General features: G+C 40.7%; 1 protein-coding gene across 1 annotated transcript in view; it reads left to right on the forward strand.

The window, feature by feature from the left end:
* LOC138466588 (vomeronasal type-2 receptor 1-like) overlaps positions 1–19,045 on the forward strand; it is a 262,817-nt gene that overhangs the window by 74,922 nt on the left and 168,850 nt on the right. Inside the window, exon 3 of the mRNA XM_069607230.1 lies at positions 2,645–2,994. Coding sequence (XP_069463331.1) covers positions 2,645–2,994 — 350 coding nt within the window. The remainder of the gene's footprint in view (positions 1–2,644; positions 2,995–19,045) is intronic.

Genomic DNA, 19,045 nt, shown 5'->3' on the forward strand with positions numbered 1-19,045 from the left:
AGGACAGAGTTCAGAAATCCATCTTAACAGATAAGAAGAGATTATTCCAAATCTTGATTTTGTCTTCGACAATTGGAAGAGGGTACGATACCCCAAATCATTCCTCACTGAGTTCCTGTTTGGATTTGCCCATGGTGGTTCCCAATGACAATGTTTCACAGATCATATTTGTTGTTTTCTTATTTGTTCTACGCATCCTGCAATTGTGGGGAGAACTACTAGCTTTTATGTTTTCCTGTAAGATCCTAAGAATGGTCCGATTGTAAGGAGACTGCTCACAGCAATCATTGAGCAAGTACTTCAGCTTCCCGAGTAGAGTGGAGAAAGTGCGAATGCCCCTAACAGCTGATAACACATGCAGGCTGGTCGGTTTGGTCTTCTACTACTTGATTGAAGAATGCCCACAGCTTGTTAATAGACACACCTATGTCCGAACCTTCCTATGGGATCCGAGAAACAATGCAGCACTAAATGAAATCTTGAGAGACATCATCATACAAGTGAATACCTATTCTGAGTGAACTCTGAGGTCAGAGTGAAACTTTCCTTCGAGGGACAGATTGAGAGGTTGCTGGTCAAAAATAACTTTTGTTTCATGCTGAAAGAAGTTCATCATGTCATCTGGTTTAAAACAGATTTGAGGCATCGACTGGGAAGTGGTGTATGTTGTTGAGCGGATCTAGATGATCTAATAGATTGAGGACATTTTAAATGAGTCTCTGTGGAGAAGAGATCTTGTTCCTGCCAGCCAGTAAACAGATAGATGATTAAACAGAAATTGCAGAACCAAGTCAGCAGATTGCAGAAGCAGTACATACAGTTGCTATATTAAAGATTATTTGTCCTTCATTCAAAAATAAAAATGGGTAGTATTAGTATCAACATTGTCATGCCAGATCCTGATGCTGTAAGTTCTTCTACCTCTGTATTATTTATGCGTGCATCCTGTTCATAATAATACAGCTTTCACTCACAGTGCAAACATCCTATTATATAGATGTACATGGAGCTAAGACTCCTGAGAGTATTCCTGAGCAGGAAGAGGATACAAACGTGGCAACTAGTAGGCAGCCTAGACCCTATGTAGTTATCCGTATTTCAAAGATTGATAAAACAAATCAGACTCTGGGGTAAATGTCACTATCATACTCATGCCAAAAGTGTCTTGGAGGTTATTTTTGGACAGCAGAAATAGGCCCTACAGGAGAGAGAAAGAAAAGGGTTGTTGAGAAGTGAACCTACTGTAGAAGTACACCTGAATTTTCCAGATTGATTCAAAAAGAAGAAGTTATGCTGACATACTTCATGAGATAATTATAGAACGTAACAAGAGAAGAATGTGATCCAAGAGGGATGCCAGGGAGGATCAAACTGAGTTAAATGACTACCTGAACAGCACAGAACATTTGGTGAATTACATCTGGTATCAACATATGAAGGAAGTGGAAAGAAGAACCTCAAAGGAGGAATGCTTTGTATGTGCACTCATACCTTACAGTATGGGGAAATCCAAGATTTTTATAGCCATTGAAATAGAGGTCCAGATAGCACATTGTCGCACATAGCACTTTGCCGCACAAGAGACCACTTCTTGGTCGCAGATGCCTATCTCAAATGGGAAACTGAATGGACGGATTCAGATGAAGATGATTATGTGCAAGACTCCAAGACAAGGGACAGGACTCAGACAAAGAATCATGTGATCAGGTATGAGAGGCCTTGAATAAAGGAGCTAGCTGGAATCAGATGGGAGGTGAACAGACTTGAAAATCCAGGAAAATCAACAGAAGACATTCAAAAATGGAAGAACAGATGACAAATGCAGATCTGGGATCAGTGCTTTATCTAGATGGATGGGAAGAAGGAGTGGTAATCTGCAGAGCCTGGGTAATAATTGGATTCTATAAAGAGACAGCTGACATAGTGCAAAATGGATGGAAGCCATTATGGCAAGACTTTCTAAGTTACCTACTTGGGTCAATGATGGAGGAGGACCCTTGCAAATAGTGCCCTTGGAGAGCGTAAAATTGTGCTTCAGAGGAAGATGGGAGAAAATCAGAACTGTGGTCGAATCTTTGATGTACCAGGAATGAAGATTGGGACAGCAGTGATAATGGTTCACTACTGGGCTTGTGGAGCCAGAGCTTATACAAAGTTGCCAGAAAATGGGGAGGTCTTTGCTCAATAGTGAATGTTCATGTTCCAGCTTTGGTGATTCCAAAAAGTTACCTGAATCTTGATAGTTTCCCGAGAGCAGATGCTCACCTGAGAAAAGGTAGTTCTATGGAGCAGATAAGAAGAATGAAGGTACAAAACTATTTCTCAGCAAAGTCTAAAGAAACATTTGATGCCATATGAACACAGGTTGTTCAGCCAGACCTCATCCATTTTTACAATGAGCTTCATGCAGAGAATCCAGGTTGGAGCAAATACCAAATGGCTGCAGATTACCAAATGGGAATTGCTACAGACAATCAACACAACCATAAAGGGATTCAATGCTATCAGAAAAGAGATGAGAGCCATATGATTGATGACCCTTCAGAATAGATATGTCTTGGACATGATCACAGCTATGGATGGAGGTGTTTGTGCAAAAATTGGAGAATCATGTTGCACATTCATATCTTCTCATGAAAACCAGAATGGTACCCTGACCGAGGCCATAGACTTGCTGATGAAGCTAAACAGTCAGATTATAGAGGAAGTAGAAGACATTGCTGATGACAGCTGTTTCAGAGCCCTTTTCTCTTGGGTTCCACAATGGATGGCAGATATTTTCAAGTTCCTTGGAGCTCTGCTAATAATGTTATTGCTTGGATTTTGTGTGATCAAGATAATAATCCCACAATGCAAAAAGACTGCGAAAAAAGCCATGGGGATGAAGATCATGATTGATGTTGAACCAGGATGGAAAGCCAATGACCTGACAGATAAAGAAATCAGAGACTTTGTGAAAGCCAGTACTCATGCACCTGAGGGGACGAAGTTCCTGTATCCAAGGAATCATAAGAAATATGTGGGCAGATGGATTTACTGCAGTCCAACATGACAATGCAGCCTCATGACATTGAACAAAGATGAGCATGTCAAATTAGCAGAGTACCTGAAAAGAGTCAGGAAAATATGGATACCAAAGAAGTGGTTCTTCAGACTTGAATGTTTAGATATGAAGGATGATGAGAGAGTGGTAGATACATCGCCCAGAGGGTGGAGTGTAGAGGAGGAGCCAATTACCCCCACCCCAACCACTTTACCTATATTGCCTATCCGTTGGGATCCAGAGTGTTGAAACCGTGCAGTACCATTGGGGATACCAATACCTAGAAGCAAGGTTTCCATTGAGAAAACCATACCTGCATACAAGGAAATATGATGGCCATTTGAATAAGATTCCGGAAGAAGCAGAGCAAGTGAATGGTCAAGATGGATGGTGATGTCACACAGTTGAGATGACATACATGGAAAGATGCAGAGATGAGAGAATGAGAGGATATTCTGTAAAAGTAACAAGAAAGCACCAAGGATAAGTGACATCTTGGGCTCGAGGTGAAGAAGCTTTTGCCACAGGAACAATGAAGATATTATGTCATTTTACACATGTACAGATGCAAAGAAATGCAAGCATACAAAGTATTTTTAAGGGTAGCTTATAGTGAATAGATTGCGGCAAGTGCCAACGTATATACATGTATGATCAAATAAAGGACGGATAAAGGATGATGTTTGCACTACGCATTTTAGCAGAACTGGACATTAAAAAGAAGGCCTCATTTCTAGTGTGTCACAGTTAAAAAAACAACTGAATTGTAAAATGAATCTCAGAAAGGCTGGATGAGCCCAGGAAGCCAAGGATTTATCAGAGTGGAGTAAGCTGACATTGGATACAAATTGTGTGAAAGAACAAAACTCCTGTTCAGAAGGCATGGACAAAACAAGAAGACATCAGAGGTCTAAGGAAGAGCTAGATGGTCACACCTATGCATGAGGGCAGAGCGTGCCTTCACTCCCAGCAGAGCTAAGAACACTCTCAGGGACAAGTTCAAACCATAATTGACAGCAGACCACTAAGGTGATGATGGACAATTATGCTAATTGGTGGGAAGCTCTGCTAAGTGCCAGTTCACCAGAACCTGGAAGACGAGCCTGCATGCTGCTAGACATAGGTTAAAAAGTAGTGACAAAGGTTAAAGTGCTAACAAATTGAAGAGGATCGCGTAATTGGGGGTCCTATAGCCTCATGTAGCAAATGGAACATTGTACATTTAGTGACGTTCATAGTGGCCATTTTGAAGAGAGGGCTTAGTTGCCCCACCTGATGTGAAGTTACCAATCACGTACTCACACTATTTTAGACTAGATGTTCACTAAGACCCTATCACCGTTACTTGTAGGTTTTTGTAGTTTGCCACGTAGGATGATGTTAGTAACACGTAGGTTAAATGTCAGTAATGACGAGTTTTTAGTACATAAGCTAAGTTTTTTATAATACTCGTTGATTAAGAGCACCAAGAGGATTGAGAGCGATCGTTGTTGTTCGTTGTACTTCCTGTCTTAAATCATTGCTATTAAAACAGTTTTCTTTTTGCCAACTACCTGAGTCGTTTCAATTATTGATGAATGAATGCAAATCTGCATCCCCATCCATCACCAGGGTATTGCTACTCATTTTAAATGGCTGGGTTGTCCAGTTCAAAAACCTATTTAGGTTTCACCCAGCTTACATGTTTAAATGGAGAAAGAAATTAAATCCCAGGTTATTAGCTTGGCCATCAGGCGAAAACAGGCTTACATAATTAAATCCATCAAAGAAACACATTATATTCCTTATCCCAAAGACCCATCTGTTCAGAGCCTCTGAGTAATGTGATGTGTGAAAAAAGGAGGGCAAAAGCAAGAGAAGATGAAACAGGAAGAGATAATAGGCAGACATGGAGCAAAACTAAGACAGACAAGCAGGGAAAAAGAAAATTGAATGATTTAACAAGGAAGGAGAACAGAATTTGAGGAGCTGATAAGTAAGAGTTTTTGAAACAGGGAAAGTGAGGCAAAAGGTGAAAGCGGAAGAATGGTGTCAGGGCAGGTGAGGGACAAGGGTGATAGAACAATTGTTACAGAGAAAAGAATTGGAAGAAAGAGCAGGGAAGATAGTGTTAAGAATGGGATGGAGGTGAAATGTGGAGGGGGAGAATATTTCAATATAAGGCAGCAACAATGACAATTAAAAAGTACATTATAATGTTGTAAGGGGATATAATGATGAGCTACATAGTTTAGGTCTCATCAATAGTGTCCACATTTTTTGATTTTAACAGGTTAGGACATATGCCTGTACTTAACTTTCCATAATCAAAAAAAGTTATCGGTGGAAAGTTTTGAATACATCGGAACCACTGGTACTGCTCTGGTCTACCTCACAACCCACTGTTTTGTAGCCTGTCTGAATCATTGCAAAGGGGGTCTAGCCATATTCAAATCAGTCAGGTACTGCCACCAATGGGAGTAGCCCAGTCAGAACTGCCGAACCAGGTCCCTTCTGAACAGAAATACTCACAACTCCACACACATTTCGGCCTTGTTTGGTCTCATCAGTGAGATGCAGCTTAGTTCCCTATGGTGCAGCGAGCAAGGGACACACATCTGAGCATACCTTCAATCAATCAGGGAGACAATCTATAACCACAAAAGTGATGGGTGGAAGGTTTTGATTAAATCTGAACCACTGGCACTGCTCTGGGCAACCTTCCAGACCATTGATTCTAAACCCATCTGCAACATTGCAAAGGGGTCCAACAATATGCAAATCAGTCAGGCATTGCCACCAATGAGAGCAGCCCAGCCCGAATGACAGGGCTAGGTCCCCTCTGCACAGAAAAACAAGGAACCCTAGTCGTGTTTCAGCCTTGATGGTCCTCATCAGTGGGTTCATAATCTAAAATTTTAAAGCCCAAACACCAAAAAGACAGATTATTTTTTGGGCTGTTTTTGTGCAGGCTTTAAAATGCTGTATTGTTATATAGAACGCCACCTCCTTCCTCACCCCATTACTCTACCACTCATTCTCTCATTTGGGGGGTTTAAACCCCCAAACCTACCCTTTCCCTTCCCACCACCCCTCCCCACTTCTAATCATACATTCTCCCCACACATATTGGAACATACCTGTCACTCCTGGATTGAGTCCGCCTGGTCACACAGAGCCTAACAGCCCCTGCGTGCACTCGTGTGTGTCAGGGGCTTTTACAGTCCGATCTAGAAAGACTGATCTTGGCGGTCACAGAGAGGTCTTTCTACGTCAGTCTTTTTACAATTTGAAAAAAAGAAAACATTCTTTTGAACTAGAACCCATCAGTGAAATGCAGCTTGGTTCAATATGGTGCATACCCTGTCTTACACTGTGAGGCAAACTGTAACCAAAAAAGTAATGGGTGGATGTTTTTGAATAATCTGAAACACACCCACTATTCTGTAATAAACATGTGTGTTGAGGCTTCGTTCCCCAATCCACTTGCCATATAAACAAACTTCTCAACTCACCCTAATTTGAATGGAGGATACTCTTCTTAGAGCTATTTTACTTTATGAACAAACCAAATAAGTCACATTGACTTACAAGTCAGCTGATTTCCATCTTCTAGAAGACTCAATAGTTTGAAAGTCTTATATGGTACAGTGTTGGAAATTGGTCTCTTGGCATATTACCTACACCCACATACCCCCTATGATCGTAGGTAGCGGTCCTCAGAAAAGTTGTGCTTTATCCATCCCGTCCAGAAGAGGCAAAACGAAGCTTGAAAACCACTGCAACAGAGCGTCTATTTCTGTTACAGAAACATACCAGAAACTGACAGGACCACTTCTACACATAAGGGGAATTTATTCCAAATATGTTTCTCATTAATGTTGTTTTTCTATGCAATGTTCCTCTGACACCAATACTTGTTTTTGATATTGGAGAAATACATTAACTGTTTTCATTTGTAATATATGGAAAGAACTTTAGAATACACTGGCTGATAAGCAACAATTAAATGATGGACTTAGATTGTGTTGGTTAGAAATAAGACACAGGCAATACAATTCTTTACTTCTGTAAATCAGCTATCATTGTATGTGTATTTTATTGTGGTGGGTGACTTTTCGAGCATACATTTAGGGGCTACCTTTCAAATCATTTTAATAGAACAACAAACAAATGCTTTATTCTTCATACCCTTGTATATCAGGGAGTGTTACATTTCAGATACCCACTTAGTGAAGGACAATTATAATGCACTTAATGGTGGCTCATTGACACTAGAGTGAAGACATCTCTGATATCAACACACATATACATTGTGAAACACAGATTTTTTGCAAGATCAGAGGTGCATGTGAAGTTACATTGGTGTGATAAAATAGATAGTTCTTGTGAATCATCCCATTAAGCGTAGTGGTTGTTTTCTGACGTAGAAGTTGTGGAATTATATGTTGTGAAACAGTGGATTTTGAAATGAGAAAGAAAATTAGAATTATTGTTTATTTGATATTTATTTATTTATTTATTTTAATGTGATACAGTTTTATAAACAAAAACTCCACCCTGACAGCAAAATTTATCAAAATATTAATCCAAGATGATTCCTACGTCAAACTTTGTTAAGAGAAGAGATTACTGCACTTCAGTCTCTCCTTGACCACATACCATACTCTGTACAAATCCAAATGAAGGATTGCATTCAAAGTATTAATACACATATACCAGAACTCTTTTTCCTTAATGTGGTCCAGATTATGGACGTAGTTATTGTAATGCTTAATATAGCACAGACTCAGCCTGGGACACAGCATAATAACATGTCTAGCTGTTTCATGATGCCTTATTGTTACAAATCTGGACGAAACGCTCTGATTTAGGTATAGCTCGTTCAGAGCCATTCACTGATAGGACTGGCAGATGGTTAATGCGCAAGAGCAGTATAAAACGCCTTAGACCATCCGATGGGCATACATTTAAATACCCTTGGGCCCTTTTGTAGGTATAGAGCAAATGTGATATGAACCCATAACTATTTAGGCTTTCTAGATGTTCAAAATTATTTTGCCAGTCCCATAATTTTAATCGCTCCCCCAGATGGTATTTCAAATGTTCAAAGCTGTCATCCCAGTAAGGAGTCCATCCTATCATCTCAAATAGAGTGGTCATTTCAATCACAAACTTGGTCTGTTTATTCCTACTCATATCTTCTTTCACAGATATCAATAATAGATTGGCAGTTTTCATATGTATTTTAATATAGAGTTCAGCTCTTTTCTTTAACACTAAAGATTTCAAGGAAAATAGACCTAATTCCAGGGCTTTCAACCCATATATCATCATTGGGACCAGACATTGGATGCATAGTTGACGGGCAGCCCAGATAGAGTATCCGCTCTGATTGCGGGAGAACTGGCAGATCATGGCAGTTTATAAGATTTTAAACACAGGAGTAGAAATTTCCGTTGGAATCAAATTCCACTCCCAAATATTTATAGGAGTTGGTGTATTGGATTTCCAGATCTCTGATATTCATTCTAGAGCGGCTAACCTTGCCATGACTGTAAAGAATAATTTCTGTTTTAGTATAGTTTATTGCCAGTTCATTTAATTCCGCATATTCCCAGAGCTTCTCTTCCGATCGTAATACTCTGCTCAATGTGTGGTCAAAAATGACCACATCATCCGTGTAAGCCATCACAAGGCAGTGCTGGGTACGAGGCTTAGGGCGGCAATTATGTACCTCACGAATATATTCAGGGATGTCAGATACAAACAGATTATACAGTATAGATGCAGTAACACATCCCTGCTTCACCCCCCTAAATTGATTTATTGCTCTGGTAACGGTTCCACTTCCTTCCAACCTCAGCTGCACTGAGGTATTGCAATGTAGGAGTTGTAGGTAGTGGAGCAGTCCCTTAGGGCACTCCAATCCCTTTAGCTTCCCCCGCAATGTTTCCCTATTGACGGTGTTGAAGCCGCCTTAAAGTCAATATACAGGGCATACAATGGAGGATTATTAGGTGACAGGGCTTTATCTCTGAGGCTGTTCATAATTAGCAGGTTGTGTGTAGTAGAATATCCGGCTCTGAAACCGCTTTGAAAGCAGTCCAGAATACTGGTGTTAAATAACTTGCCCGAACAGTCTAACAGAGAAAGTAAACAATCATTTCCTGGGTCTGATCTGTTCCCTTTTTTAAAGACCGGCACTAAGATTGCTTTCTGCCAGGGCTCAGATATTCTCCCCTATTTAAGAACCTTTTCAAAAAGAATTTTCAGAAGATTCGCCCAGAAAACAGGATTGTTCTTCATAACCAAATAGGAAAGACCGTTAGCTCCTGGGGCACGGGAGGCTTTAAGTTTAGATATTTTATCTACAAGTTCTTCCACATATACAGAGAAAGGGGGAGGAACTTGTTTAACTATGAAGGATGCTTCAGCACTTTCAATCATATTCCTATTTAGCTTCTCTATAAAACCTACCCACTCTTCAGCCTCTATCGGGTTTATTCGTGGTGTTATCTTACTTCCCCTCGCCTCCCCCAGAAGCACCCATATATTGTGAGTATTTCACCTCTAAGTGTACGTTTCACACTTCTTATTGATTTATCATAAATCGGGATCGAGCCATGGTCTCTGATGATCAATAAAGACTTTTTAGTGGCTGTAAAATTATACATCCAACCTTCCAGATCTTCCAGTGACAAGGTGATAATAACCTTTATCCCAAGCCCCACAGTCCCGGCAAGCTCTGGTAAGGTTCCCTTCAGACCACACTAATCATGTGGCAGCGTGGTTGATAAGCAAGTTACCCGTCAGAATCGTCCGGGGTGAGTCAATAATACTGTTAAGAATCAATCTAAGACCTTTATGGTTACTCCAGTCGTTATCAAGAGTTCTCATATCTTTAACCAGAGATGCCATATCCGCACTGGTAAAGATATGATCAAGAGTATGGTGCGCACCACCAACCTGTCAGGTATAATTCCCGGTCGATCACTCATTGTTCATCCATTCATACATTCTAAGTCCCAACTATTCAAAAAACATAACCACTTCTCCCCCTCCTGATCACTATGATTATGATACATAAGCGGGAGCAAGTGTAGGGACTTCTTATTAGTAGTGCCACCTCCCCCTTTGATTAGACAATTGATATCACCCGCAAGAATAACAAAGTTGCTATTCCATTTACTCTTCCAACCACTCAGAAAATCATGTAAGCAGTCTTGAATTTGTTCTCTAGCCGATGCTTCATAAGGATTATAAAGGTTAACCAGCAGTAATTTGACCCAATTATTATTGATTGGTATAACCACCTCCACCGCATTGATATTATCGTGAGATTCAGTGGGTATTTCTCTAGATATTATTGACTTTTCTATCCCAATCATCAGACCACCATACGGTCCTCCAGTCTGGCCTTTTTTTGCAGGGGTATGGTATAACTTATAACTATCCATTACAATAGGGGCAAGTAACCAAATGTCTTGCAACATAAAAAAAAGAATGATTCATAATAAAAGGTAGCAATCCATTGGTTGTAATATAATGTTTAAAACCCCTGGTATTCCAAGACCATAATAAGCAGATTCAGGGTTTATTCATGGCCAGGGGCAATGCCTCAGCTAGCCACTTGAGGGTGTTCTGCATATTGCTCATTTGTACTTGTTTCCCAGTAATAGCTGGGGGCTTGGAATTGCCATTGAACTTTAAAGTCTTGAGTTTGCCATTAATCAATGGATCTTCATCATATGGGTTCACATCCACACCTAGTCACGCCTGTGCTAAATTGCTTCTATGTTTTCGTATCAACTAGGCAGAAGCCCTACAATGGAGTGCGGTCACATTGGTGTTAGTAGCATGCAAAGGCTCCACAAAAGATAAATCCTCAGACCGAATGACTCTCAATTGGGGTATTGAGTGTAATTTGGCCAGTACTTCCCCATGCGGCAGCCATTTGCCATCATTTTTCTGATTAAGACTCTTCAAAATGCAAATCTTGTTTTCTTCTCTATTGCCCTCCCTTACTGCCCCAGACCTTTCCATTTCAGGATCATACTCTCAGGCTTACTGTTTAAGTTATTCCTTTGCAGAGTAGCAAATTGGTTATCTATAGTAGTGTCATTGTCCGTAAGGATAGAATCTTGACTGACATCACTGACTATTGATATTTCTTTAGATTTCTCTGGCAGGATCCAGCTAGTAAGCGTACCCGGTCCCTTTTTTTGTTGTTTTTTTAGTCTTAAGTGCCCTTTTCTTGGCCTTTCTTGTTTTTTGCTGTGGATTCGCTGTATTAGGCAGCGGTGATGCCACCTCCACCGGAACATCTCTAAAGGCCGCTCTCTTTGCCATTCGGCACTGTTTCTTAGTCAAATGAACCCTTTGCTCTTCGGTGGGAGATTCAACCACCTCAATGCTTACTGGGACCACTGGGGCTTCCAATTCCTTTGCTTCTTCTGACTCCATTCCATATGCCAAACCTGGGCAGGCAAATTCAATTGCAATATTGTATTTACATGTATTCTCCCACACAATTTCAAAAGAATTTTTAGGGCAAATTGTAGAGAGAATAAAGAAGCTTGCAAATCTGCAATTGCAGCAGAGTTCATCTGAGATAAGTCATTGGTATTTCCCACATTCAGATCCCCCACATCCTCAGTATCACTCGGCACATTAGGGGATTCAGATAAATGACCCATACTGGGAGCAATAGAGGGCCTAATAGCTGATCAAAGCACCTGCGCCTCAGTAGTAGTAGTAGCTGCTTTCTGGGGAGTCCCCATCTTATTATTCCCCAGGGAGGCGGTACTGTGAGGGGGTGCCATTGATTTCTGCATAGACAAACAGAAATCTAATAGTGAGTTATTTTCTATATCATCAAAATTCGTCATTTCTATTGGATGACTCCCATTATGCATTGTGGGGAGTGTCTCTTCATTAGGTTCAGTGGGACGTATGGGCAAGGTTTTTTGAAATAAAGCTGGTATGGTACCTCTAGCAACAGGAGGTGATTTCAGAGTATCCCCATCATTCACTTTATTAGCAATCTCATTCTGTTTATTTGTCTTGCCTTTTCTCAGGTTATAAGACATTTTGGCGCTACGCACTTTGGGTGGCATATTGCTCAAAATATTTTATCAGCAAAGGACTCAAGCACAGTATTGCAGTGGTAGGCTCTTAACTCAAGCGTGTCTACCCAACACAATTATGTTAATAGTAGATAGTCCCAAAAAAAAAAAAACAACCACACAAAAGTGTGCACAGAAGAACTCACGGGATCAAAAGGGATTTTACTCCCCCACAGTATCCCACAGATCTCCCACAGGAGCGTGAGCACACTTAGGGGTCAATAGGTAGTAAAACGGGCTTACTGAGCCAGGGATCCTTAGAACAGACACTTCCCTGTTTACCATTAGCTGCTCGCAGGCCCCCGCACTGGATTAGATCAAGGGGGGATGCCCCCCACACCTTCCTTCAAATGGCCAAGGAGGACCACTTCAATCTGCTTCTCCCTCCGTACTACCCCATATCACGAGGGACACAGAAGCTCGCAGGCGGGTTCGTTGACACAGCATTCCACGCTCCGCTCCACTCCACGATCAAAACACTCGATCGTGCTCGAGGAAAGGACACACCTGCATGCAAATGTGTCAAGCCGCACCTCAGAGTGAACAGAAAACAGAGAGAGGCCGCTCCCGATGCTCTCTGTCTCATCTCCTTATTTGATATAAGATTGGTGATTATTATATAGATTGATCCATAGCTTTATTCAAATATGCAATCTCGCCATGTCATCAAAGGATGTCAGGGACGAATTAGATGTAGCTCTTCATCATGCATTGACTAGATATTTCGAGCATGGGCAATGCAGAACTCAGTATATTGAGCCACGAAAAGACACAATGAAAGAAATTGTGAACAGTGTAGGGGTTGATAAATGGGCACCAGAAGTACCACTACATGATTCATTGCAAACACTATTGATGACCTCAACAGAGAGGGAGAACATAAGATGACTGTGAATCTTTCTGTCCGTTTCTTCTTCCATTGTAAGCTGGTGGAGAAAAAATTGGCTGCAGAGAACAATTCAGCAGAATTAGCAACAAGCGAGTGATGAGCAAGAGCAAGAAATAAAACAGTTGTATGAATCACCAAGTTTTGTTTCTTTGCTTGTTTTATTGATTTGTATGGCACATCGAACCCCAGGGTATCTGGGCGCATAGCAGAAGGTTAATCAAGAAACTTGACATATACAATGGTTACAGGCAAAGCATACCAAATGTAAAACACAGGTGAACATTGTATAGCAAAGGCAATGGATGGTAGGTCATTTTTTGTCCTTCTCAGACAACCAATTTATGGTATTTCTCCTAAAGTTACGGAAGGAAATGTTCGTTCTTAGAGAGGATGGGAGTGTGTTCCATAGTTGAGCTGCCCTAACCGGGAAGCTGCTTCCCCCTGCTTTGTTTAGTTTGTACTTGGGAGCTACCAGGCAGGAGGAGTTTGCTGACCTGGTAGTGCGTGATGATGATTTTGTGACGATTTTCTCAGTTAGGTATATTGGGGCAGCCCGATTTGGACATTTATGGACTAGAGCCACAGTTTCAAGCAGAATTATGTCCCTGATGGACAGCTATTTACTCTATCTCCTTGTATCAAAAATATGTTCTCTTCTTGGTATATTCAGAGCAGTCAACAGTGCATTATTTTGAAGGACTTGGAGTTTATTGACAAGAAACTGTTACTAGAGAAACAATATTATTTAGTAATAGCAATACACGAAAAATAAAAGATATGCAGAAAAGCCAAACAAAGCTTAGAAAGAGAACTAATACGAATGGCATTCATAGCCAGTGCCCACAGACCCATGATAAGTTAAAAACTAGAATGTGTCATCAAGCCATTTCTACCTATATGTTATTAGAATACATGCTTAATATAAAAACAAATCTGAAGAGAGTAAAAAAAAAACATCATGAAGGATGTAGATTACCAGGCTGAATGTGATCATCTGTAAAATAATATACAAATCATTAAGAAACATATGGTTCAATTAGCACAGGAAAAATGTTCTACTATTCAGGAAATTCATCAGCTAACCTTACAATTGGCAGAGACACTAGTACAGAGTGATCAGAGTAAGGGACTTCCCAAGAGCTACTGCAAAAAAGAAAAGGAAACAATAATTGAGAGAAAGTCAAACATGTTATGCAACAATCTTGATGGCACAATGTCACAGATTGAACACTGATTACATTATTTGCTATTTGGCAGTCTCTGAACCAAGTGTCAGTGGAAGAAATACATATTTACCAGAAAGAAAAAGATTCATTTCAGAAGGAGTTACAAAACACTAAAGATACATTGACTTCCAAAAAGAGCATGTGAGACTAGTCGGGCCAGTCTGAATGAATCTAGGGAACAATTGTCAAAAAAGGAGGTGGTAACTGAAATAGGCCTGTTAGGGAGATGGATCATGTGTATGCTTCATCCCCTCTCCTAGTGAGACCCCTAGCACTTTTTGCTGGACCTTTTTCCTGAAATTCTGAAAGAGTGGAGCCTTTTTCCACTCATTCTTTCTTATGGGCACTGTCTTTTGGAACTCTATTGTTTGTATTTTTACCTTTCCTATTGAGTCTATTTTACTCCATAACTCTTAAAGGCATTGTTACTTTACTATTGCAGCACACAGCTCCTTATGGGCAATGTTGCTGGGGACCGTTAGGGTCCTCCTTTGAGAATATTTTTCTTTGACCTAGAGTAACTACAGTTTCTAAGGGTAGAGAGAAAAGGCTGAATGCATCAAGGTCTTTTCTGAGCCCTCAAGGACACTCCAGAGACCCAATCCTACTCAACCAGACCCCCTCATTAGAGTGTGGGACTGCAGAAACTGAAGAAGATGGACCAGGTGAATTGCGTTTGTTGTTGGTGCTCCAGAAAAGGCGCCACTACTGCAGAGTGACCAGATAAGTTGCTGAAAGCCATGCCAGAGGTCCTCCCTCGAGATTGCTCCTGAGAGATCCCATCCATTGTCGTGCCTTTAGTCACCAGACCAAGGAATTGGAGGTCGGGCCCAAAGCTTCAACATCGCGGAGCATCCACTACAAAGGTTTTCTTCAAACCTAAGGTACTGTGTGGAAAAAATGATTGCTTAAATTATTCCAGAAAGTCACTCCAGAGCATTGAAGTGCATGTAGAGGTTTTCAGGGCAACCCCTCCAGCTCAAGGCGCTGCTTGTGTCCGTTTAACAAATCCTTTAACAGGGTCTCAGGCATTGATTGATCCTTCTTCTATCTTATTTCCTAGAGATAGAAAGTATCCACAGAAACTCTTGATTTCTACTGCTTTGCAATACTTTAAGTTGCTACGAACTGCTTTTAGCAAGGGTTGCATTTTTGACTTTGAAAGACTTGCTGTGTCGTGAATCCGCCGTGAATCTGCCTCTAGAACCTGAAGCTCTGCTAGCATACCACTAACCAACAGTTTTCCTTCCCAAAAATCACTATCTTATATGTCTATGCTGAATAAATAAATTACTGTATTACTTTGTGGGTGCACATTATTACTGATAGTACGGTAGACCTGTCAAACTCCTTTTACAATTGTGTGCATTCAGCAACTATCAACTAAGAAGTGGCATTTTAAAAATATCATAAAGTATACCTATGTGTGTAGGTTTATTGTGCTAAGTACTTAACCGTGACTCTTGTATAGATATAATAAATCTATATTTTCCATAATGTGTAAGTGTTTCTTTTATGTGCATCACATCTTCTTAAGATAAGCCTGACTGCTTTGCCACACTACCAAGGTCTCTGAATAGTGCAGACTGATACTAAGAGTTCGGGATCTACAAACCACTGGGATAGCTTACTCTAAAGTCTTACCTCCAAGTGGGACCTTAGGAAATCTTCGCTAACAAGACCATAATAGTAGATAGAGACAAGACAGGAAAAATATTCAGTTGAGTTCAGAATCACAATCTAAAACCCACAGAGACTTTTAATGGAAGAAGGAGGACTTTCTCAAATTCCTGAGACTACCTCTCCACTGTCAAGATCTTCCTAGGATATAGGGCATGCCAGACACACCATTTCCCCATCCTAAAATCACCCACATTCACATTCATTCTTTGGTTCCCTGTCAGAGACAGACGCCTATTGAGCAATTCAGGTTAGGGCAGCAGGGAGCCCATTTGACTGACATTGAGAGACAAAAGATGCAAACAAAGAAAGCCATTTTAAAGACACCTATCTTTGCCAAGGAGTATGGGATTATCCCAAAATCCCTAGATAGATAGGGAAATGCTTTCTCGGTTAAACATATTATGATATAGCATAAAATCCAGCCATTCAGAAAACAGTTCCTCCTTTGAACAAGAGTGCCAACAGCAACCCCAGACACTTGTTTTGGCCTAGTCAGGCCTCATCTGTGAGTTGGAGCTGTGCCTCTCTGAGCAACCAAAGAACCGGTTATCATGCTGTATTCTTTCTAGAGAGGGGCGCCTACTACTTTTTTTGTATTTTTACTTATGAGGTCAACAAGGCTGAAACACATGTCTGGGGTGTTGTTGGTAGTCTTGTTCATAGGAGCTTTCCCTGGCATTTCGGTGCTGGACTGCCCTTGTGGGCGGGACAAAGACTGATATGCAAATTGAATTCCTCCTTTGGGAAATGTACAGTTAGCAAAAAGTGATGACTGCTGACTCTCAAAGTGGGGAAAAACCACAGCACAATCATGCTGTGTTCTTTCTAGAGAGGGGTGCATGCTACCTTTTTGGTTTGAGGATGTATGGAGTACAAAACCAAAAACTCCCCCCAAAAAAGATTAGAACCCCAAACAAACACCTGTTCCAGGTACCATAAAGGTAGCTGAGGTGAAGTATTCCTCTGCTGTTAAAGATGCTAACAGACAGAGAAATCCCTCTGTTCAAATCCTGCTTACGATTCCTCCACACAGCATGCAACATACTGATCTGTTAGGGTATCTTGTGGTATTTTGCTAAGCCCCAAATACATAGGACTACCTGATATTATTCTTATACCTGGATCATAATCGGTAAGCCAACAACCGGACCTGGTGCGCACTAGAGCACAATTTTGTTATCATGTGGGAATATGGGTCTGTTTGGTGGTATCTCAGAATACACTTATCAGGTCACCTGAACACTGTCATCCATGTAATCAGCCCTTTTTGAAAGTCCTCAAATACAGTGACCAGTCTTACCATGCATTCTAACACATGCTGTAAAATATAAATACCACTTGATACCCCAATAGGCTCATCAAAATACCTTAATATATTTAGGGTGCATTGGCAGGCAAGCGGTAAAACAATTATTGAGCATGGCTTTGCATGGCATAACACAGCCATATTGTGCAATCATCCTTTGACCTAAAGTACATTGTTAGGGAAGTGCCAGCAACTGTGCTGAGTACACACTAAGTTGCTCGGATTGGCAGTCAGTCACAACATGTCAGAAATACAAGCAGGGTTTGTTGAAGTATGTAGTTATTTAGTGACAAAAATCTATGCTTTCGCCACAAGATCATCAGAAAATCTGATAATATGGAAAGACAGGATTAGTACTGGAAAAGTGGAAAAGGAAATCCCTGAAAGGAAGATTTGTACAGATGTGGCTTCTTAGATTATTTCATGCCAAAGGATGAAAACAGGAGATTGTATTATTAGGCTGGGTGCCAAGTTGTGGTTTTCCCTACATAAGTGTATAAAACTGCAAGGAAAACATGCTAATGCCATTGCTGAGTTACAGTGTAGTTTAGATGCAGAAGGTGAACGAGTGGAACAGATGAAAGCAGACTTGAAACATAGAGTGCTAGACAGAGAACTTCAAGCCAAATGTAGCGATGTTAATACACAGTTGGCTCAGAAGGAAAAACTATTTGCTGATAGTGAGGAAGAATGAATTCATTTCATTTGAAAACTGTGCACAAAAAGATAGAGATGCAGCAATATCAGAAATTCACGCACATAGAAAGGATAGCAATGAAAAAGATAAGGAATTATGTGCAAAGGCAAGTGAATTATTTAGACTATTAGATGAAAATGAAGGAAAAACCCAAACAGTTCATCTTTACTAGGCATAGATTAATGCAGTGAGGAATGAGAACTCTGCCCTTTGCCATGAAGCACAGCAGCCCCATGCAGAATGCAGAGAAATGAAACAGCAAATCTCGAGTTTTCAATCTCAGGAAAAGTGACGGTGCTGTTGGTAATGAATGCATTCATCCTGATATTTGGGAAAAGAAGGCATGCACAGAGTGTGTGTGGTGTTAGACTTCTTAGATCAGAAGGTCTGATCTAGATTGGGTGGAGCTGCACCTGAATTTTGAAACAAAAGACAAGCTTACCATTGTGCCCAAAGGATATGAACATGAGCTTCAAGTAAATGAGGATGTTACTATTCTGGCGTTCACCAGACAGTTTGCAACAGCATTAATGTACAGAAAGGGACAACAAATGGAAAGGCCTGATGCATTTGTCTGTCTCAATGAATACATGAGACAGCAAGGGGTAGACTGTGAATATACACCATTGGTAGAGAATGGGGATGGGCCTATTTGAATACTGGTGGATAACAAGGGGTGAAAGGACATAAAATGTTAGAGGAACAGATTCAAGCTGCAGATGCGTGCACAAATGAAGAAGAGAGAGATCAGTTGAGGAAAATATTTATGGATTTCAAAGAGGATTTTGTCAAAGATACCTATGACTGATTTACATCTTGCCACACCAGCAGAAAGTTATGGTAGGGAACCAGTATTTGGGTGACAATATAGGTTACCCCTGGCATGTCTGGAGTCACTGGCTGAAATATTTAAAAATGTGGTATCTAGAGGCTTCATAAGACCTATTCACAGTACTTCAAATAATCCCATATTAGGTGCACTAAAGCCCAATGGCGATTGTGTGCAGACTTGAGAATTGAACAAGAGGGAACCTGTTTCGAGGTGGCCCCTTCCATGTATTTATCAAAGCCTTGCAAAGGTTCAAGGGCCAAAG

This window comes from Ambystoma mexicanum, chromosome 1p (genome assembly GCF_040938575.1).
Source record: "Ambystoma mexicanum isolate Mex_15411 chromosome 1p, UKY_AmexF1_1, whole genome shotgun sequence".
Taxonomy (NCBI): domain Eukaryota; kingdom Metazoa; phylum Chordata; class Amphibia; order Caudata; family Ambystomatidae; genus Ambystoma; species Ambystoma mexicanum.